Genomic DNA, 24064 nt, shown 5'->3' with positions numbered 1-24064 from the left:
GATAATAGCATTCGTCATTCTATGTGTCCTAGGGATGAATATTCATGGTGCAAGTGGCAACTAGATAAGCTTAAAGGTACAAGTACTCACACAAACAAAATTAACTTGCCTATCTTTATTCATAATATAATAAAACCTATTTTTAAAGATTTATCTGATGACGATTTGCTAAGTAAATGTTTACATGGTCAAACCCAAAATTCAAATGAAGCATTTCATTCAATTTTATGGACTCGATGTCCTAAAAACATTTTTGTAAGTAGAAGAACATTTGAACTTTGTATAAACTCTGCAATAGTTCATTATAATGACGGTGGAGATGGGGTAAAATCTGTTTTAAGTCACTTCGGATTGTTAGGATCATTGACTATTCCAAAACTGATTTTAAAGGACCAAAAGCGAATTGTAAACAAGCGTCGTAAATCAACTTCAATATGCAAAAGGCAAAGAAAAAAACTTAGATCTCTTCATAAAGGATACTTAGATACTGAAAAAACTGATTCATATAGCACTGGTAGCTTTTAAGGAGTGTTTTTAGACGTAATTTTTTGATTTTAAATTTTTGACTCGATTTTTCTCATTTTGAGATTTTTAGTTTTTTTTTAAATTTTAAAACATGATATCTCCAGTTTAAAGTAAGCAATTAAGCTGAAATTTTCAGGATATGTTCTTCATACATGTAGAATTCATTTGTCATAAGATTTTTAAAATTTCTTTTTTTGGGGCGCTACAATGTGGTTTTATCTGCCAGAGTTTTTTTATAAAAATATATATTCAAGTTTAAAAGTCAATATAATCTGAACTAGGAAGGCAAATTTAAAAATCCTATGACAAATGAATTTTATACATATGTAGAACTACCATACCAAATTTGAAGTTTTGATTTATTGTCGTTTTTGAGAAATTGTGTTTTGAAGTTTTCGTTTTTTTCACACTTTTTAATATAATTTCGAGGCAAGCGAGGCACTTTTTTATATATTTTATTGATTTTATGTTTAATTTCATAATTATTGTTAACAACTGATTAGTGTTATTGTAAATATATCTTTAATACTTGAAAAAATTTTTTCATAGGCCTACCACCTTAAGGAGACCTGGTATAGGGTCCCAGAAGCGATGTGCAAAAACCTTGTTGAGTCTATGCCTAGAAGAGTTCTTAGTTGTATTAAAGCAAAACGCGAATAAACAAAATCTTGATTGGTTCATAAATTACGCCTCCTAATGTATCGTGCGTCTAAATTTATGAATAATTTTTTTTGTCCTATTTTTTTAATACCATGCAGTTGTACCTAATTATTATTCAGTATTTGTATTTTTTTTGTAAACTTTTTAAATTTTTTATTCTGTATGTATTTATCTAGCAAATAGAAAAAAAACTAAACCGAAACCTTTTTTCGTTATTGTTTTATCGTTAAAAAACTAAAAATTTAAATTCTCAAATATGAGTGCGTCTAAATTTATGAAAACCACTGTACATGTACTTGAGTAGTCAAGTAAATGATCTCAATTTCTTTTCTTCATCCGCGTTATTTATTAAATATTAGGAATGCCTTAACCATGTAAAATTAAGGTTGAAAATTGGTTCCATTGCTGTTTATGTGACTGGTTAGGCGAGATCAAAAATTTTCAACGAATCCGACAGATTTTAAGAGAATTAAATTTCTATCGTTTAAAAAAAAATCGATTTTTAAAAGCGCGACTAGCATGGTTTGCAAAAAACAATAACGCTGCACACACACCTTTAAGCTGATTTGTTTAATATTGGGTGAATGTTCCATTTGAGCTAACGAAAAAACAATATTACAAACACATTTCACAGCAGGCTGTGAAGTTAAAGTTGAACTCCGACACCAATAACAAACGGGCGAATAAGCAGCTAAATAATAACATATGAAACAATGCAACAAGCATCGCAGTAATAATAAAAATTAGTATAATGACATCATAACCAGGCAAATAAATTTGTAAAATAAGTTAACTTTCCAAAAAATATTACAGTTCTCTCGTTTTACCTTCAAACAAATATATAACTCTGTTTTACATTACAGTAGCATTAAATTTGTTGCTTAATGGCATTTATTAGATAGTGGCAAAGAATTCTTTTTTTTTTTTTTGTTAAGAACTTAAAGATAAATAACTAAATGGTACGCCTCGCTTATTATGAAATATGGTCAAAGAAACGTAAGTTACGTTCGAAACAAATTTCTGTAAAAATACAAACCATCGCATTTTAAAAATCTAATACAAATAGACTCATACAAATTTTACTATACAATCACGCAAAACGAGTGGACCTTACAAATTCTAAAAATGCAGTTCAATCTATCGAACTAAATTCCTATCACATATAATTACTTCTTGAACAGTTTGCTACTATCAACTACAACTCAAAATGGAGTTTTAAAAACATTTTTTAAAAAAAAAAATCATCAAAACTCATTGAATAGAGGAGATTAATATTATTTTCACCCCAAAAAACATTTACAAATATATATATTTTTTTCTTTCTTAAAGAATATAAAAAAAATTTACCAATTAAACGAATTATTATAACGATTTTGTAACTTCACGATTATTTTCACTAAACGTCAGGAAACTATCATACGACCAGCGCATCGCCTTTTTTCAAATTACGCAACGATCCGTTCTTAATGTTAGCTTCACGAGCTTGTTGTCGTATTTCAAAAACCTTTAACAAATAACCCAATAAATCTTATAAAATTACGTTAATTTTAAGTTATTCAATAAATAAGGTTTACTTTGAAAGTATTCAAATGGTCCAACCCACCTCTTGTATTGCTTGTCTGAAGCAGTGAAAATTATAATCGATCAAACCTAAAAATTGAACCTTGTGCTTTCAATTAAAAAATGTTAAAAGAGAAAATCAAACTCGCGTTCATTTTGAAGAAAAAACAAAAAAACTTCATAATTCAATAAACTATCAAAATAGTTTAGTAACAAATGACTTACCACGCTTCACAAAATTATCTTCCCTCAATATACAAACCAACGCTAAAAACCTGAATAAAGCAAGTGCTTGTGTGAGAAAACTTTTACCAAATGCCAGTGAGATAAGAAAAGTCGAGTGAAAATCTTTAAATTAAAGGGCTCCTATCCAAATATTCACGGTTCTCAAACTATTTATAAGAAAACGTGCAATGTGATGCAGATAAAAGATATCATTAGATAAAGATCTTACCTGTTGACTTCTCTTAAATAGCAAACTGTTGAGTTATTAAGACGAATAACAGATTCCGATTCAGTATCATATGCATTAGTATTTCCATCTTCACGACGTCTGAATGATATATTTATAAATAGTTAATGAAAGATTAACAAAGCTTAAAAATTATTCATCATTAAAACTATCAGAAAAATTTAACAACGGCAGTTTGATCAACATACCCATATATACAAGAAATATCAAGAACAACATCAATCATGTCACAACACAGTTCATAGGATTGCATGTCAACTGGAGCACTGTAAAGAAATCAAATAGTTCTATGGAGTAATAAGCTTTTGAAAATTATGAACTCAACGAATCAAAAAATAAAAAAATAAAAAAACAACAACAACAACAAAATAAAAAAGCATAGGAGTCTCACCTATCTGTTGCGATATATATCTTTGAAACTACATCAAACAAAAATGCTTTTTCAATTCCAGAGTGCTAAAAAAGGATTTGGAAAATGTTATTATATTACTGAATAAACAAAATCTAGCAGAATTACAGTCTGAGTTTAACAAAAGAAATTGGAAAAACATTAACTTTAGTACACAGCTTGATAAGGTTTAGTAATTGATTGCTGTTACTGTTCATCATTCTGTTACATGAGAAGCAAATGAGTAATTGAAAGCCGTTTAATCCTGAAAGCTATGAACTAAATGACTGAAAGCTATGAACTGAATGACTGAAAGCTATTTTTCTTATTTACACAAAATAAGAAAAATAGCTTTCATTGTTTAGTGAAATTTGTGCCAATCAATGAATGATAAAAGTAACCAAAATTTAAACTTTTTAAATGAATCCTGATATATGATCTTTAAAAAGATAGTAATAATTGATCCTATGTAAAAGGCTTAAGTTTTGGCATATTATCTCATAATATAAAATTTACTTAAGAAACTATGTAAGCTTTTATGAGATTGTTGTTAACCACTTTTTGTTTATTTCTACAAGCAATCAAAAGAAAAAAAGTGTTTTAAAGATTTGACACTAGAAAAAAAATTACTCATTGTTTACCACATTGAAAATTTATTTTTAATAACATCTTTATAATGTGCACAACAATGATTTCCGAACTGTTTTTACTGCATCACTTTGTCTTATTGTTTAATGCACATGATAAGTTTAAACTAAATAAATAATGTAATACCTAAAGAATAATAATTTCTATCAGTAAATTACCTGAATAAATATATTTAACAGATTTTCTAATGTAGGAAGTTGAGGGATGAGCTTTTGGACAACTTTGCTAAAAGCCTAAAAAACATTTAAAAGTTTATCTTCAAATCCTAATTATGTTTTATTTAATGAAGGTCAAAAATTTTGCTAAATTTGTAAAAAATAACCCTTACTTCAAAAATGGAGTGATCATATATGCTAGTCAGATAAAAACTAAAAAAAAAAAAAATGCAAAAATTTTTTTGTGTTAGTACATCATTAGTAACATGTAACATTAATAAATAGTTTTGAGAGATTTTTTTTTAAACAAAATATAAAAACCTTAGTTGAATGTTTTCAAGACCGGCCCCTTCTAACTCCCCAGTTGCTCTTTGATGTATATCTCTTTGTGTTTCTACAAAAAAATGTAGAGCCTTTTATATGCATTGAAAAAATTTAGGTAGATAACATTAAATTAGCTTTGTAACTAAATTAAATTTTGCCTGTATGAAAATGCAGTGTGTGTTATAGCATCATATAGTAATAGGGTAAGTGCATAGTTTTAATAAATTAAATTATAAAATTATTTTAAGCATTTTCTCTAATCAATATCATAAATAGCAGGTTTTTCAAAAGGATTTTTTCTCACCACCTAAATAACTTTTTAGTTCTTCTGCACTAAATAAAAGAACTTTTATTTAGCCAGCAGCTAAATAAAATTTCTTGGTTCCTCAAAAAATAGTCTGAAAAACATGATCCCAAGAAGATAGTCTGAAATGATCATTTTTAAATCAAATCATTTTAAAATATTTTTAAAATTAATACACAAAGAGAATAGAATAAAACTAAGTAGATTCTGAAATCTAAAAAATGAATCTAATAAGTTTTGATTTTCATGGTATGCTTTTTTCTCCTAATTTTTTTTTGAAAATTTTCTTTTTTTATGTTTTAACTATCAGAATGAATACTTTAGTTATTTACTTTAATTTCGTTAATTTTTTTTAAAAAAAAAAAAAAAAAAAATCCTTTTGCTAACTTTCACATGATGCATATTATTAAATATGGCAAAGTGTTTAGAACATTTGGTTCTTTTTTAATTCCTGAAAACTTTTCAACATTTACTTTTTTTCATCAAATGATTCAGGTGACCAGGAGGAAGAAGAGAAGGGAATGAAGAAATAAAATTTTACACATGGTGAGTCAAACCACATTACTAATCTTCATGGAATGTTTGCTGGTTAACTTGATCTGCTAAGTAAATTTTAAAGCTGAGTGAGCTTACTGAGAATTAATGCATACTGCTTGCTTTTGTTTCTTTTGTTTTAAGGTCCTTGTAGTATACTTTTTTAAATGTATAACATTTTTAACTTTTTATAAGGTACCTATTTATGCATGGGAGAAGATTTTAGATTGCATATTGATTAGTTTAGATTATACTAAAAACTGTACTATGAATTATGCAATCATATATGGATATTGGACTGGGTTTGTAATAATGATAATCAAATGTATACATCTTCACTAGAACATTTCTTCACATAACCATGCAAAAAAATATTTAAAGTAATCAGTGCAACTAATTTAAATTAAAATGTTAACTTTCTAAATGTTAACTTTCTAAAACTAAATGTTAACTTTCCTTTTTTTAGAAATATCAAAAATAAAAATAACACTGTAATACATGAAAGACCTAATAACTAAAATTTTTAGCAGTTAAAAGACAGCAAATTTTGTAAAATTTTCAAAAGTTGCATCAAAAAGCATGTAAAAAAAGTTGAATACTATTAAAATATTTCAATGAGTTTAAAATCCCAGTTACAAAAATTATTCTATCAGTAAAAAAATATTTAGGAATGAGTTTATTAGGATTTCGTCAAATAAGTACATCTAGTAAGTAGAATCAAAACCTTTTTCTTTAAAAAAATAAGTGAAAGGAGAAAAAGTAACCTTAAGAATTCTATATTGCATAATGTCAAGAATGATATAAATTTTAATTAGCAACTTTTGTCCCTGTGATATCTAGAGCAAACAATAAATTCATTTTTTTTTTTTTAAACAAGTGCTTGGGAAAAACAACTAAACTAATTTTACACCACTGTGAAACTATTGCATTATTAAGTGTGCTTTAAAGCATATGTACTTTATTTTAATGATACATAATAGATGAAATAAAGATTACCTATTTTATGATCATCAGTTAAACCATCCACTTTATGAATAAACACTTCAAACTTAATACTTGGATTCACCTATAATAATAAATGTTCAATGTCTTTTTCACTGTTGACTTTATCACTCCAACTATCAAAACAACATTGGACTCATTTAAAATAACATACTTGAGGATATCCTTAACAAAATAATGTAAGTTTTTCTATAACTTATTGAGTAACAAAGAAAATATTACAAATAAAATTACAATCTATAAACTTGTTATAGGTTTGTGACCTAACTTAATTGTGGCTGGTCAGCATAACATCACTTTTGCTTGTCAACACTTAATTAATTAAAAAATCCTTTAAATTTGTTTAACAATGAAAACTTTAATTAGCTAATAAACAAAATACCACTTTGAGAAAGACAAATATGTAATTAAGTTGCAGCAATCAAATCATAATGAGGCTACAAAAAAATGCAATGAAACTTAATATTAGGCCTAAGCAAGAAAATTATGTGTTTCATGGTAAAGTATGAGATCTAAAAAAACATATTACTACGTAATAATCATAGTACATAGTAATAATCTGAAGTCTCAATAAATATATTTTACATGAAGATATTTTAAACTCTGTTTGAAAAAAGCCTCTAAAAAGCTAAATTTCATCAAAAATGTTTTTGTAAGCTAATTAACCATAAAAATAAACTAAATACTTTATAGGCTTTGGTAACTGTTTGATGAAGTTTAGTAAGTGCATCCATATAGTCATCCTAAATAAAAAAACAACTTAAAATTAAAAAAAAAAAAAAAAAAAAACAGCAATCAATCAATACACTGATTAAGACAACATTTATAGACTTATATTGATGGTTTAATTATTGACAATTGTTATTTTTGTTAAACTAATTCAGTAATTTCTAATTTCTAAATAATACGAAACTTTTTTAAAAAAAACCATGCTTCAGCTTCAATACTGTTGTTTTACCTGAGCATCAACAACAAACACCAATGTTCCACAACCACAAAAAATTTGGTCAGAGTCAAAATCATTTCCAAAAAAATCAATTTGACCAGGGAAATCCCAAATCTAAATAAATAAGAAAGTATTTTAAAAAACTAGTAGTAAAAATGTTTAGTAATCAGCAAAGCCTTTTTATGAAAATAATAATGGAGAGAAAATGATTTAGGTCCCTCAGCTACTGATAACAATAATATTAATAGCTAATTATAATAAGAGCTAATAATAATAGCTTGCACAATAAGAATGAAAAATGATAAAACTTACACGAAATTGCACAAATGAACTGTTAGATATGTCATCTTTCACAACCTTATTGGTGCTTTCAAGGAAAAGCGTTTCATTAGGAGACATTTTATGAAAAACAACTTTTAATATTGAAGATTTACCACTCCTAAAAAGATACAAAAAACTAATATATGTATATAAAATTCTGATTTCCAAAAGTTCTGAATTTAATTTTTAATTAATTTAATTTTTATTTTTGGTGTTAAAAGTTTGGTTTATGAATAAAAAATATAAGATAACAATAAGAGATAAGATACACTTTCTTAGATTAAGTTAGTTAAACAGTTGTAAATAGAGTTGTATTTTGGTTAAAGCCTTTGTAAAAAATAATACATTTTATTGATGATAATTAAAACCATAGCTAAAAAAAAAAAAAAAATGGTTAATCCTTCCTCATCACTTTCAAAATAATAATATTATTTTATCAGTAGCCTATTTCATATTTATCTTCAAATAATCAACACATCAAACTTTACCTACGTAAACCCATTAGTAAAATTTTTGGCTTTTGTTCATCTGCAGGATTATGCAGTTCTTCTCTATCTTCAGAGTAACTAGAGAAATCAACAAACTAAATAATGTTAAAGATACATTGGATTCAGTTTATTAACTGAAATAAATAAAAAGTGAAATTTGCAAGAGTATTTTACATTGTGTATTTGTTATTTGATTTTCTCTCTCACAAAATAGAGTAGCATTTACTATAAAAATTTGTTACAAAAAACTCTATTGCATGAGTATTATCAATATCATAACTTATCAAACAGTAGTAGTTAAATATTATTTGTATTAACCTTTTGCACCCAAACGGTGTTTATCTAGCACCATTCTATTCTTTACTTAAACTCAAACAGCACCTGAGAAGCACTATTACTTTTTATGATATGTACCTTAAAATGTGCATACAATGCAAATTTTTAAAAATAAACTTAAAGAAACAAATTTGAAATTTTTGGAAAGTTTCATTCCTGGCCAATATATATATTGATGAACCAGTTGTGAAAGTTAACCTTAATGTCCAATTGGTGCAATGCTGGAATGACTACTATAATAAGGTTTCAAAGAAGTGATGGTGAAATTGCTGTTAAGAAACCAAGCATTATTCTAAAATATATTCAGATTATGGGAGGAGTTGATTATGCCAATCAATGCAAATTATATACAGTTTATTGCAAAAATCCTTAAAATGGTAAACAAAGGTTACTTTATTGGGGATTAGAAACTTGCATAATCAATTCCAATATATAATATGTGTAAACTACATGTGATGCTAAAAGGAAAAAAAAAAAAATAGAGTGTGTTCTGACTGAAAAAAAGAGAAAAGCAGAAGACATGAAACAGTTTATTACTGCAAAACATGTCTTGAAAAACCTAGGATACACCTGGGAGAATACTTCCTCAAATATCACACTAAAGAAAATTATAAATTCTAATATTAAAACATGTTTGTAGTACGTAGATAAAAATAAAACATAAAAAAAATCTTTTTTATTTCATTTTTATTCAATATTTATACAGTGGTTTTCATAAACTTAGACGCAGTCATTTTTTTTTACATATATGTAAGAAAATACTTAAAATAAAAATAAAATAAAAGTGCTACCGCTATTTTTGATATATAAACTTATAGAGGAAGTGAAACTCTATTATAGAGTACCTAAATTTTTATTACAGGATGTTTATTATTCATTCTATACCAATTAACACAAAAAAGGTAATTGATGTGTAAAAGTTAATTTTATTTTATTCATAAATTTCGACGCACAATCAAAAAAGTCTTATATCTTGTTAATTGATAGTTAATTAGTACTTATTTCCCATATTTCTCAAAAATAGGCCTAAATTAAATGATTTTGTCAAAAAACCTTATATAAATATGAATTACCTGGAATTAGTTACTCATTATTTAATAAATAAGCAAAAGTTAAGTTAGTTTTGTACTAAAAATATGCGAAAAAGGGGCAAAAGACGTATCACTCAAGGTGGAAGATGGTAAATTATTGCTCACATCAAAGAAGGAACCAAAAGTAATTGAGAAATCGCCAGGTTAATTGGAGTTTCTAAGAAATGCGTTCTGACAACGAAGCAAAACTTTTTTAACACTGGTGGTGCCAGCGAAAAAACGAGGCCAGGTAGACCCTTGTCAACTACCAGAAAGGACGATAGTGCCCTTTTTAGAGCTGTCAGAGCTAATCAAAGAATTAGTTACAAAGAATTGATCACAGAATTCAATACAACACAAAATACATCTATTTCTCAAAGCACAGTCCACCAAATACTTATCAAATACAAGATTGGAGTCTTCTCTGCTTTGAAGAAGCCGCTTCTGCGCCCATGTGATAAACAAAGGAGACTAAAATGGTGTCGTGAAAGAAGGTATTGGACAATAGAACAATGGAAAAACATTATGTGGAGTGATGAGAGTAACTGTTTGGTTATCAATCACAAATCTAACATAACATTCAAAAGAATGGCTCACGAAAAGTATTATGCCAGGTACATTAGACCGACTGTACAAAGTGGAGGAGACTCGATAGGAATCTGGTCATGCTTCAATTACAAAGGTGTTAGTATGTGCCAAACATACATGGGAAGAATTAACTCCAGAATATACGTAGAAGTACTGGAAAACAAGACTAATTCCATCAATTGACCTGCTTATGCTCAAAGATAAACCATGGAAACTTCAACAAGATGGAGCTACTGCACATACTGCTTACTATACAAAGGAGTGGTTCAACGATAATAATATCAAGACAATACCGTGGCCTCCATACTCACCTGATTTGAACCTGATTTAAAATGTTTGGGCTTGGATTGACCGTGAATTGGCAAAGTTTCAAATTTCCACACTTGGCCAGCTGAAGGACGTCCTTAAGGAGACCTGGTATAGGGTCCCAGAAGCGATGTGCAAAAACCTTGTTGAGTCTATGCCTAGAAGAGTTCTTAGTTGTATTAAAGCAAAACGCGAATAAACAAAATCTTGATTGGTTCATAAATTACGCCTCCTAATGTATCGTGCGTCTAAATTTATGAATAATTTTTTTTGTCCTATTTTTTTAATACCATGCAGTTGTACCTAATTATTACTCAGTATTTGTATTTGTTTTGTAAACTTTTTTTAAATTTTTTATTCTGTATGTATTTATCTAATAAGTAGAAAAAAAACTAAACCGAAACCTTTTTTCGTTATTGTTTTATCGTTAAAAAACTAAAAATTTCTATTCTCAAATATGAGTGCGTCTAAATTGTAATAAAAATGATAAAACTACTGTCAGGTAGCTGAACACCCATACTAAAAAATTGTTTGGGTGCAAAAGGTTAAAACAAAAAAAAGGTTTATGCTTTCCTTTACTTACCTAATACATAGAAAACAAAATTTTTTATCTGGTTAAATAAAGAAAAAAAGATTTTGTAAAATTTGCTTTTAGTTTTAATTCAATTACCAATTAAACTTTAAAACATTTTAAAGTTACAAAGTTTATATTTTTTTTTTTTGTTTTTTTTATTATAAATCTTTTGGAATAACTTCAACTTTTAGACACTTTTTTTTTCTGTTTTTTAATTTTGTGCAAATGTGCAGGTCTGAAGGTACAACATTCTAACATACATTTATATTTTCAAGTTTCTTTTATTTTTCCACTGTGGGACAGCAAATTTGTACCTAGCATCTATATGACCTTTAATGTAGGTTTCTTTTTAAATCTTAATAAATAACTATGTTGAGACACTGCTAAAACTTGTTGCATTCTTTCAAAAGAGATTGCCAAAAAAATTGATTTTAGTCAAAAAACAATTCAGTTGATATGGCATTTATATGATCTGCAAAACAAATCCTAGATCTCTGGTTGAAAATCTATTGTAATACCAGTACAGGATAAACAGTAAATTAACTAGCAAGCAGTTTTAGGGTACAGTAGAGCAGTAAAATATCAGGGCTACCACCAGTTGTTAGGCATCATTTTATTCAGTCAAGATTTCACACTCACTGAAAGAAGTCTCTGCTAAGCAATAAAGAAAGACTCAAACATCTCCAGAGGACCAATGATCACCAACATTGGACTGCTACTAATTAGAGCATGATAAACTGGATGATATATACCTTTTTTGTATACTTATATCTTTAAATTAAATTGCTACACATTTCTGATAATTTTACCTAACATGGTCATACAGTTTTTACTGTCATTTTTGTCATTTTTTTGGTAAGCAAGCAAGGAATCCTGACTCAATGAGATAATACCTGACTTAAATGCTAGAAACTTTGATAATGTGCTGCTCCAATATAAATTGAATTCTTTGCTTATTATTCAGCAGTGTTACTTTGCACTCCTAAACCAAAACTAACTTGGTACAATGGAAAAAACTAATTTCATACCGGAGGTTCAGCATTTTATCTAAAATGATATCAATCCGCTATCAAATTTTCTCTTGAACAGTATAAGTTGTTATATTATAAACAACTTTCTTGGCAATCTTCCTTTGAGAAAATTAACAATATTTTAGCAGGGGTTCAACTTTGTCTTTTTTTCAAGGACTTGAGTCAGTGACTTTTCCCATTGATAAACATCACAGAAAGTAATTTATTATTTAATGATTATAAATGAAACATACACAATTTAAATGCCATAGAAATTATCCAAGGTACACAGACACTGTCACAAAGTCATAAACAAATTGAAAAATAATGAAAAATCATCTTAGAACATTGTATCTTTGGACAGTCTGTAAATTTGTACAAAAGTTAGAAAACCAGACCTCAAAATCTCAAAATTTGAATTGGTTGAATTGAAAAATATTTTATAATTTTTTATGCACATGTATATCCATTAGCAAACTAAACACTATTGATAATATGTTTACAAAATATTCACAATTTAAAAATGGAGGAAATGGGAGGAGTATACCAGAAAGTAAAAAAATGCTGCTACATATTTACTGTAAATATTTTAAATTTGAAAAACCTCAACATTTAAAATTGTAACTTTCTTAAAAAAAAACATTGCCATTTACAAATACAACTTTAATAATAACAAATACAACTTTGATACAAAGAGTTGCAATGTGATAAAATGTAATTTTTATTTTTACCCAAATTCTTTTGGAAATGATCCAACAACACTGTAGCTACCACTTGTAGCAAAGTTATCTTCATCATCGAAAGACTGAAAATTAAAAAAGAGTATGTTAGACCTTGACACCATGTTTATTTATCTGTGGGTGAAAATGTATGTATGTATGTATGTATGTATGTATGTATGTATGTATGTATGTATGTATGTATGTATGTATGTATGTATGTATGTATGTATGTATGTATGTATGTATGTATGTATGTATGTACGTATGTATGTACGTATGTATGTATTTCCAGCCTTCTTTTTGACTACTATTTAATTTTAAAAATCATTAAATAATGGATACATATCAAATAAGAAATGGCACTTCATCAGAGTTATTTTAAAAAATGTATTTAGATTAATAATGCTGAGGAAATACCCTTTTTATATTGTGAATTTAAGTATTTGATATGTGTACTAAACAATCAAAAACAAATAAAATCCAGCATATTGTTTACTTTTATATTTAGACTAATATATGCAGGTTGACCTTGTTTTTCTAATTTTACTTTCTAACAGTATACATTTGAATGTAATAAAAAGAACTGTCATGTTTAAAATAAGTTTAAACAAAGCTTCAACCTTTTTTTTTTTTTTAATTTGAAATTGAAAACTTAAGATTTTTATTTTTCAATTTTGTATGAGATATAGAATACCCCTGAACTAACTTTTAAAGTGAACTAATACCTGTGACTGAAAAAAATTATTTTCTTAAGAATATTTCCTACTAAAAGTCAAGATGAAAAAGATTGAGAATAAAAAATGTCATCTAAACAGTATACTTATAGTTAAATTCATTCTTATAAATATACATGCATACTGCATACATATATCTATATATACATATGCGCGCACGCACACACACACACACACACACACAGACACACACACAGACACAGACACAGACACACACACACACACACACACACACACACACACACACACACACACACATGAATGGATGGATTGATACATACATACATACATACATACATACATACACACATACATACATACATACATACATACATACATACATACATACATACATACATACATACATACATACATACATACATACATACATACATACATACATACATATATATGCTGAACTTTAGGTGATTAAAAGCTGAAAATCACTAGGTAATGATAACAAAAAAGAAAAAAACCTTACTTGACATCCTAAGCACTTATCACTGGCAAATAATTGCTAAATACTAAGGATACACTTTTCAAAATGCTAAAAGTTCAATACTCAAAAAACTATTAACACGTAAAATATTCTGAATAAAACTATATTAAAATCTTCAGCCTTTACATGAAGTCCTCGGAGTATTATCAAGCTATGTAAGTAGTAATAAGTACCATTAATGATTCCTCTTTTTTTCTTGGAGTAAGAACTAAGAAATCAAATCTAACTATAAAAAGCTGAAATCAATTTCTCTGGGCTGGTTCGATGTACCCTAAGATGTTCATAAATTAAAAAACATTAGACAACAGACTAGAGATTTCATAACTCACAGCCATTCTGCAAAATTAATCGTCATGTGATTTGCTTTCAAAGATTTATATTCACTTTTAGGCCGAAAATGTTAATTAAATCAGGGGGGGGGGGAGGAAGGGGAGGGAGGGGGTTTTCCGAAAGATTCTTTGTTTAAATTTACAGAATGTAGCGGAGGACCTTAGGCATTTCTGCCAAGTAAGCGTCTGCGTCTCGTAATTTTTTTTATTCGAGACGAGACGAGACTATCCTGAAAGCTTTTTCCCGATTAGCGATAAATATCGAGACAATTTTCAGTTTTCAGTCGAAATCCGGGACAATACCGAGACGAGACGTCCCGGACAAAATAGACGCTTTACAATTTCCCGGAATTTACATCTTTTTAACGGAACATAAAGAGACATAATGAGACATACTAGTTAATCTTTAATGTGAAATTTAAATAATGAATTTCTGGCACAATTACCATTATTTATTTCAGCTGCTATTATTGATCCAAGAGCTTAATGCTTCTAATGCTAGAGTTTGTTTTACACTCATATTTAAGGGAAAGGTTATCCAAAGTGTCTTTAACTTTTTTGATCCATAAAACATTTAACTTTTTTTAAAAAAGTGTAATTCTTGCTGAGTCTAACAATAGAGCATGATGTTCAATACCTAGTTCTTTTATTTTTTTCTCTTTTCCTTTGCTCTCCAAGGACCACCCATTGTTGATGGGGTTTTCCAGAGCCATAAATGGCTACTTTTATTGGTTATAAGATTTTCTTGAAGCCATAGGTATTCTATTTCTATAAAAGAATCATACTTTCTACCACATTGTTTTAGCTTTTTTCTTCACTTTTGAAATTAATTTATCTAAAGTAGCATTAATTTATGTTCTATTTTCTAATTTCTTCAGTTTTATTTGATTTCGTTAAGTAAATCCTTCCAAAATCGTAATTTATCTACTCCTAATTCACGTATATTCGGGATAAGATCTAATCTTTTTGTTGTTGTTTTTAAAATCATTAATATATATCAGAAACATTTTTGAGTACTTTATGTCATTTTTCACTTTACACTGTTTAACATTTTATGTTACAACTTCTTTGAAAATTATCACACTACGTTCCCTATAATGTTTAAGTAAAAAATGTTACTTGTATATTACAGGAAATACTGAAGTTAAGTAATGCAATTTCAAATATCTAGCACTTCTTGAATAGAAAATCATTATTCAAATAAAAATATTTTAACAAATTTCTATGATGACAAAAATATGTTCCTTGAAACTATATTTGATATGTTGAAACTGGTCATACAAGTAAAAAACTTAAATTTAAGAAATACAAATGTCAATTAGTCCATAAAAACCTTGTTTTCCGCCATTTTCATTTATTTTGATATAATCAACCACTGTTAAAAAATGGCGTAAGACAAGGTTTGTATGGGTTCATTGATATTTGTATTTCTTCAAAAAATATATAAAGTTATAAGATTATCTTCAAAGTAAATATAGACTCTAATTTAGATTAAAAGCTCTCCATGTTTACTAAATAAAAATCTCTCATCTTTTAGATTTCTTTGAAAATAATGTTAAAATTTTTAACTTCTTTTAACCATAAAATGTAATATATAAGTTTAATTAAAAAACTGTTTTTGCTTTTTAAATTAAATAATCATTCTAATTTAATATTATTTAAAAATTTCCCGGTTCATTTCGAGAATACGATTCCGAGACGCAGACCCTTACTGTCAAGCATGCTGTTACACTGTGCAAATTGAGACAATACTTGGCAAAAATTTAATACAAATAGCAACATAATTAAACAAAAAAAACAAAAGTGTTTTGGTGGTTGAGGATTTTTGCTATCTGTATGATAAATTTTTATGTTTTATATTAAAAATGCCAAAATAAAGTCTCAAGACAACCCCCCCCCCCTTCAAATCCATAGACTTAATTTTAGTGCTTAAGAAATTTTAAAAGAATATAAATATAATCTTAGAAAAAAATTATAATATAAAGATATGTTAAGTTGTTTGAAAAAAGCAATACTTAATAACATTTCTTTTATTCTTTGACAGATGAAAAAACATAGTTAAAACTGCTTTTTGTGATTCTTATTCACTTGCTGTATACTTTCTAAAATTCTCCTTCATTTAAAGGGGCATCAAATGGAGCAAAGAAGGAAAGGAGTGACGGATTATAGAATATAGAATTCTTAGCAGATATAGTGTGCAACGACATGTTTTTCATGAACGAAATACAGCTTGTTATCGTCAAAACTGTATATTTTAAGTGTAACTGGATGTGTCTAAGGCTGACCACAAAATGATAACTCAAAGACATAAAGCTCTGAGAGCAATAAATTTTTCAGCTTGAATGTAATCATAAGAGGACTTAGAAGTTCCTTAAGAATTCATTGGAATTGAAGGCTAAACAAATCGAAATTCTTAAAAGTCTTTTATAAGGATGACCAGCCTGGTCTTCCTTACTCAGTCCAATAGAGAAGTTATGATTAAGTTCTTTTGCTCTTCAGATCCTGTAACAAATAGTATGTTGTAATAAGCGCCAGTGTTGGAAACTCCCAAGGATTCTGTAAATCTATAAATTAATTTAGTACCGTCAAGCAACATTTATTTGAATTTGATAATACGGATCAGTGTTTTTTCTTTACGTCATGTATATATATGATTCAAAATTTGAATTCCTTTCCCTAAAAACCCATATATTAATGCATAGCATATAAATATTAAAATTTCCTTTAGTTTTGGTAATTTTTTGTACATCCTGACCCACTGTGCTGTGTATTAATAAGCTGTTTTACATCTTTAAGCATTATGAAAAGACTTCTTTAAGTTATTTATATATTTTCCCATTTAAAGAATTCTTCGCATTTTTTTAAAAGAAGAGTGAGACTTGGGTTCGGTGTTAAAACGTTCATCTACCCCATATTTGGAGGACTTTTAATACATTAGTGTTTTATCTGTGCATAAAGGCTCATGTCGTTTATAAAAAACTATGATTTTTATGAGCATATCTAAACATACAGTTCAAAAATATATAATTCAACAAAAAGGTGTACAAATAAAAAAGAGGTCTCTGTAGAACGTAAACTGGGAGCTTCGTTTGAATTTAAATTTTTTCATATCCTTGATGAAAAAAAAAAGCCTAGTGAACTCGCTTAATGCAGTATAAACTATTTCATAGAATGAATCATTACATAACACTAAAAAAAAATTAGAAAAAATATAAAGCGAGACGGAGGACTCTTTATATCTGTAATTCGTACTTGATTTACGCATCCTTTCCATGTGTCTTTCTCAAATAAAAACTCTTTTCATGCTTTTAACCATCTTTTTTGTTTAACTTAGTACCAGGTAGTGTTCAATTCCATTCGTATTCTTTGTTTTTCCTAACCACAGATTATTATATGTAGGCAAGCTGTATTTCATTTTAATAGGATTACATTTTTCTCACTTTAATAAAATCTTAATTCATAGAATCTATTCTTGAACATATTTTAAGATAAAATAAGTTAGTGGGGTAAATTGTCATAGAATTAAAAAGTCAGTGACAAGTTACCCTGCTGATTGTGGCATCATTCTTCGGTGGCAGTGCTTTTTGTTGAAACTAAAAAGATTCCTAATAAATTATTATTTTTGTTTTTTCATAAGGTACGCCTGTAGCCACCTCTATGTTCTGAGCAAAAATATGGTTCGGACATTTCACATTAACTCTTGACAACTACGGTCACTCCTTGTTGAAGTAACTGCTAAAAAAAGTGGCTCGTCATGTTTCAAAAACACAAGATAACCCCACTTTTAGATCATTAGTGTCTAAAAAAAATGATGTCAACTATTTCTCACAAAACACTCCTACAAAAAAAGTAGATATTGTTGTAAGTATTGAGTTGTTTATCGATAATTATATGGATTTCATTTGAGTTCTATCATGTTGTTTTTTACTTAAAAATATTTGGACGTTTTACTTTGATTTTCAAAAATTTCTCGTTATTAACCAAAAAATACTCCCTAGCAATCGGAAACATAAACTCTTAAAGTAAGCAATTGGTTTTTTTTAGATCTTAGTATGCTGCAATATTACAACCGTATTGATTAAATTTCTTCTTTAAAAAGCGAAAAGAATATATTGATAGTTTTTATTTCCCTACTGCTCTGCAAGTCGAAAGGTAAGAACATTTTTTAGGCTCGCAATAAGCAGGCAGCTTGAAGACATCTTCTGGGTTTTCAATGGTTGTTTTAAATGTACTCGGGTCGAAATCTTGAATGTCATTTGGCACCTGATTAATTTGAAGCATAACCCTTCCAGCTGTTTCAACGTAAAAGTTATCTTGTAGTCCTTTTTGATTCCACTTAAAGTTTCCATCAACAATACCAAGATATGTGGCGCCTTGTAGCCATGTCGGCTTTAAGATTCCGCAACCGTGTGCAGCTTCACAACATCTAAATATATTAAAAAGAACTTAAGCATATAAAGGCAATAAAACGAACATCAAAAAATATTTAATTTTTTTTGCACTCTTTACTTTGAGTTATTTAGGTTTAAAAGATCAGATATTTAAAAGATATTTAGGTTTAAAAGATGTTTACTCTGAATTTTTCAATATCCGTAAACATATTTTGAACTTGTTACTTTTTTTCGGATACTTCATGTTCCCACTCAGTGTCTTTTATTCCCATACTATATCTTTATCAAACAATCAGTAAAAACGTAGTATATTGCAAAAAAGGCATGCAGTTTGTTTTTTTTTTAGATTTAATTATAAACTGAGATAGCAAAATCAAATAATTTTGAGGCTGAAATTTTAGTTTAAACCGAAATATCGAATCATTTGAAAATTTAGTGTAAATAATATACGTCTGCGCAGCTGATGGTAATCTCATCGTTGTGTTACAAAGAAGTAAATTTTAAAAGATTGACTCCGGAGTTACGCCTTCCTAACGCTGCAAGTTTTCTAAAAAAAAGTGTTTAACAAGTTTAGTAACAATTTTAATTTTTGTCGCGAACTACGAAAAAGTTCGCCTAAATGCTTTCGTAATATGTTTTAAAACATCAACCTCTGATAGTTTAAAAGATGTAAAAAATTCGAAAAACAATCGTTTTTTTTACCATCAATTATACATTTAAAAATTCCTTTGGTAAATCGATGTTTTTTTCGATTGTTGATTTTTTCCACCCATGGCATTCCGCCTGCGATATTTATACAAAACCTTAAAATTTTTTTAAAATACTTTTGTTTTGTATTGGAGGAAGACTAAAGACTAATATGAAGGAATAATATGCAAATTTCATTTTTCCAAAGATTGTATATATACAGAAATTTGGACGATACGTTGTCTATAGGTAAATCAAGAACTTTAGTGTTCCGTCCAACAAATAATTGTATAAAATTATATATTTCAAGAAGCAACCTGCCTAAGTGTAGGTTCATGCAAATTATTAATCTATATAAGGATCTTTAAGAGGAGCTAAAGTAAAACGTAGGCTCTGAAGTTTCTTCCTTCACAAAACCGACTTTTCAATTATACCCCATTTATTAAAAAGTGAAAACTTTTTGTATATTTTTTTCCTTCTTTTTTATTCTTTTAAATCTAAGCTGTATTCATAAATGCCTTAATGAAATATTGAACTACTAGATAAGTGTTTAACAACAGTATTTTTTTTGTTTTAAACGCGCTTTTATCGCAAAATTTTATGACCACATTAAAAGATCGCTTTTCTTAAAATTCAAAATTTTAAATTTTTTTCTAATTTAAAAAAAAAATGTAAAGAGTTGTTAAATTAATTGAAAAAATGAAATTTTGTTGCAAGCAGAGTTTTCCTTTTTTCAAAAGTTTTTGTAAAAATAGTGAACAATAGCACAAAAAGATTAGTTTTACAGAAGCTTGATGGATTTGTAAACCTATTTGATAGTGAATCTTTTGGAAAGTGATCATGAATTAGTAAATTAAAAGATATAAATAAAATAAAAAGTAAGGACGTGGACTTTTCAAAAACTTTATATCTCACTTTATCTAAGGTAAAAAATACTTAAATTTCAAAACTTAGAAATGTTGTAAGCTAATAAACCTATAAGTTATATAATAAGTATATAGCTTCTAAGCTAACTTATAAACTGTAAACTTTTAAGTTACGTAATTTTCAAAAACAAATTTTTTTTTTTTTTTTTTTTGCAATTTTTAATGCTAGAAACTTTAAAATCAAAGACGCAAAAGATAGAAAAATGCAGATCTTTTCAAAAATTTCTAATTTACAATCCTATAGTAGTTACATTTTGATAAACCATTATGTATTTAGTAAGCGAACTAAATGCTTTGTGAACTTTGTGACTATTTTATTTCTGTTAAACTTTCACCGGGGAAGTAAGGGGAAAACTTTAATTAGTAAATCTTAAAGTTTTTATGTAATTTACTCCTTATATACTTAATAATACTTGAAAATACTTCTTTACATAAAGCGCACAATTAATCGTGCTGACGATGAGCAAAAGATTTAGTAACTAATATTATTTTTTAATAAATTTCCCGTTTTTTTTTTTCGGTAAGAAAAAAAAAAGGTTTATATTAAAAGTGTTAAAAAAGGTATTTTCTAATAATAAACTTACTGACAACACTCTTTTAAATCTGGATATATCAACCATCTTTGACCATTGAGTACGAGTTGTGTACATGGTGTGTCTGTCAAAGCTTTCATTCCGTTAAATCCACAATATCTATCATAACGTCCATTTTCACGATCGATCCGATATCTCAAGTTAGTGTAATCGTAGTAATATGTACCGGATGTGAAGTGGGTTCCAATGACGGGATAAGTAAATGTTTCATTAAACGATTGTTGAAATGTGTTTGGCCATACCGGGTCGCTTGGTTTATCAGCAAAGCTGCAGGCAGCAAAAACAATCAAGAAAATCGATTGCTCTCGGAAGAACATTTATCCAATATTTTAGCGTGTCAGGACAAATTGTACACTTTTTAAAATTAAAGTTTTTATACTATGAGCTAAACACCTGTGTAACTTGAGGCAGTTTAAACAAATACTTTTTTTTTTTCCTGGTTTACACTATAGTAAGCCAACAATCATAGATTTATGCTATAACATTTGGTTTTATTTTTTCCAAACAAATAGAAACCAGTCTAGAGAACTTCAAACCTGTCACATTTCTTAATCCAAACATTACTTATTGTTAATAAACATTGAGAGAATGTTTAAGGACGTCAAAGATGTCAATAAAATTAAAATGATCTAACCCACGAGAATAAAAACGTATTTATTAATAAAATAAGTCATTTGAGGAATATACTTTAGATGGAATATATTCATGCCTTTTGTTTTTTGTTTTCTTATATGCCCTTAAGTATAAATAGATAAAACAAAACTATTGCATTTAAAAAACACCCAAACTTTAGTAATGAACTGTTTTATGGGTATAATCATTACAACTTCTTATGAAAACTATTTTGATGTTAAATTTTTGTCACCCTATAAATTAAAAAAAAATTTACGGCAACATATTTTTCCAAAAAAGTTCACACCGCCTATTTTTCAGCATGATTCAAATTAACAAATTTGATTAATGCTAGATAAAACAATAAGTGCAATTGACCATAAAATTAAAAAAAATACTTTTTATGACATTATGTGACTGAAACTGCAAATAAAAATAAGTGTGATAACAACCATAAACACATTTATCAGAAACACATATATCAGAAACACATATTTTCAGTTATAATACTGCACAGAATCACATAATGTCACGTATATTCCCAGTAAACATTGGACGTCTAAGGAAGTCCAATGTTTATTGAGTTATAGTTGTAATAACGAATACACCATTAATCTGCTATCTCCGATGGAGTTATCAGTACCTATAATAAAGAATAATTGCTGCCGTTCGTAATCTGAGTCTAGATACTCTATTAAGCAATTTCTACCTTTAATAATGCACAAATATGCGCAGCATTTAATACAGTGCATTTGAACATGCACCTGGGATCAACTGAACAGTCATTAACACCGTCGGGAAAACACCTTAAAGTCCCGTTTTTTAGTTTTCTTTGGAATACATACTTACTGTGGAACGGGTGGATCGAAATAAATTTTAAAAACCTTTTATTTACAGTCAAAGCTCTTTCTTTGAAGTTTTAGGTGCTTATTACTAATTAATTGTTTTTAATTTGGCTAGCATACCATTATCAGCAACTTTGCGCAGCTTTCTCTTGATCTCTTTCAAATTATCGTATAAAAAAGTTTTATTAAATTCTTATTTATATTTGCCTTAATATGCAACATCAACTGCCTTGATAAAGGTTTGGTGGGTCTGTATTATGGGGTACATAATTGATATTATCATCTAACCAGCATAAAAACTTCGAAGCATAATATGTGCTTGCCAAATCTAGCCAAGATGTACATTTTCATTGCTGTAATACTTATTAACAAAAAGCCTTTTTACCATACATTCTTCAAGATATGCGTCTTGATTTATCGCTGGAGCATTGACTGATCGCACAAATACCTGATCGCACAAATAGATATCGCTGTCCATACAAGTATGTGCTTCGGATATTTCTTTATACCATTTTATCTCACTTCATCTAGACACGTATTTTCACTACCTTCATTACCGAGTATTCTATCACAAATAGAATGAGAAATACTTTTCATCATCCATTACAATTCTATTATCTGACCCATTTAAATGATTTACCAGCTTTCAACTTTTAGAGTTTTGAGCTAATTCTTCATTATAATTAGGTTTTTTTTTCACGTGTTTTGTAATAAACATCTGTTGAGCAAGTTGACGACATCCGGCTGTGTGACTTGATAAAAATTTTCGCTAGTTTACGCAAACTTACTCCAACCTTATTTTTTGCAGCTCTTTTTAAAAAACCTTCGACTGAAAATCTTGGTACTATTGTAAATATTATCTCTTGCGTAAACTTCTTGCATGAAATGATTTCCCACAATAGCATGTGGGAAATCATTTCATGCATCTGTAGCATGCGGATTTTTAACAAAAAAGAAATTTTTATGTTTTTTCTTAAAATCTCATGAAAATTAAGATTTTGATTTTAATTTTTTCGACAATATTCATAAAATATTGACGGATGATTTAAATAATAGCAAATAATACCACGTGATTTCAAAGCGTGGCAAAAAAAATTAAACTTGTTTCAATCCACCCGTTAGTATCTGCAACTGTTAGAAAGCGGAACTCATCTGACCAGTAAGACTTGCAGCTATATTCATAATCATAATCCCTGGAAAATGTTCGCTCGACTAATTGTAATGTCATGTAAATTTTTAAAACCACATTAGCTTTCACAAGAATCAACTTTTATGTGCATAATCTAATGATGTACGGTAAGTACATAAAGTTTATACGAGAGCAACTTTTTTATGATACAGGGATTTAGTTTTTTGATGATAAAATTGTCAAAGCAAACATTTCTTTAAAATCATTTTTTTAAATTAGAGTAAGAGTTCCCCTATTTATTGGCACCTTTTTTTGTGCATGTACGATATTTCCATTTCTTCTATTGATGATTGATCAAATAATTACTAATTTTTTTTCCGAGTGAA

General features: G+C 28.2%; 2 protein-coding genes across 4 annotated transcripts; both read right to left on the bottom strand.

The window, feature by feature from the left end:
* Positions 1–1869: 1869 nt before the first annotated feature.
* Positions 1870–14561, bottom strand: LOC145188916 (ras-related GTP-binding protein C-like). 3 transcript variants are annotated; one of them, XM_090087272.1, is made up of 16 exons: positions 14496–14560; positions 12943–13016; positions 8328–8405; positions 7831–7957; positions 7531–7632; positions 7259–7315; positions 6567–6636; positions 4730–4802; positions 4582–4621; positions 4412–4486; positions 3609–3673; positions 3406–3483; positions 3200–3298; positions 2971–3020; positions 2789–2835; positions 1870–2689 (listed from the first exon to the last, which is right to left on the bottom strand). In XM_090087272.1, exons 1-16 carry the CDS (start codon positions 14499–14501, stop codon positions 2600–2602), a joined length of 1131 nt encoding a protein of 376 aa, XP_089943398.1. In that variant the 5' UTR covers positions 14502–14560; the 3' UTR covers positions 1870–2599. The 3 variants fall into 3 exon arrangements, 2 of the variants coding, with proteins under 2 accessions (XP_089943398.1, XP_089943399.1); XM_090087273.1 differs by having other exon boundaries at positions 14340–14528; XR_016452457.1 differs by having other exon boundaries at positions 2437–2689; positions 3609–3870; positions 3916–4486; positions 14496–14561.
* A 3957-nt stretch (positions 14562–18518) lies between these two features.
* On the bottom strand, positions 18519–21475 carry LOC145189127 (uncharacterized). The gene is made up of 2 exons (XM_090088585.1): positions 21084–21475; positions 18519–18921 (listed from the first exon to the last, which is right to left on the bottom strand). The coding sequence occupies exons 1-2, from the start codon at positions 21407–21409 to the stop codon at positions 18618–18620; spliced, it is 630 nt and encodes a 209-aa protein (XP_089944711.1). The 5' UTR covers positions 21410–21475; the 3' UTR covers positions 18519–18617.
* Between the last annotated feature and the right edge of the window lie 2589 nt (positions 21476–24064).

Source organism: Hydra viridissima, unplaced genomic scaffold (assembly GCF_058129835.1).
Source record: "Hydra viridissima isolate aposymbiotic clone 2 unplaced genomic scaffold, HvirCarnegie_v1 scaffold_5, whole genome shotgun sequence".
Lineage (NCBI taxonomy): Eukaryota > Metazoa > Cnidaria > Hydrozoa > Anthoathecata > Hydridae > Hydra > Hydra viridissima.
This window is presented reverse-complemented; position numbering and strand designations above follow the sequence as displayed.

Bases quoted from the DNA above. Each gene is read 5' to 3' on its own strand.
- LOC145188916 (XM_090087272.1), bottom strand. The intron at 8,406-12,942 runs GTAAAAATAAAA...TGATTTCTCTAG, and splicing joins TCATTTCCAAAAGAATTTGG to TTACTCTGAAGATAGAGAAG. The intron at 3,299-3,405 runs GTATGTTGATCA...TATATCATTCAG, and splicing joins GATATTTCTTGTATATATGG to ACGTCGTGAAGATGGAAATA.
- LOC145189127 (XM_090088585.1), bottom strand. From the start codon at position 21,409: ATGTTCTTCCGAGAGCAATCGATTTTCTTGATTGTTTTTGCTGCCTGC. The intron at 18,922-21,083 runs GTAAGTTTATTA...TAATATATTTAG, and splicing joins GATTTAAAAGAGTGTTGTCA to ATGTTGTGAAGCTGCACACG.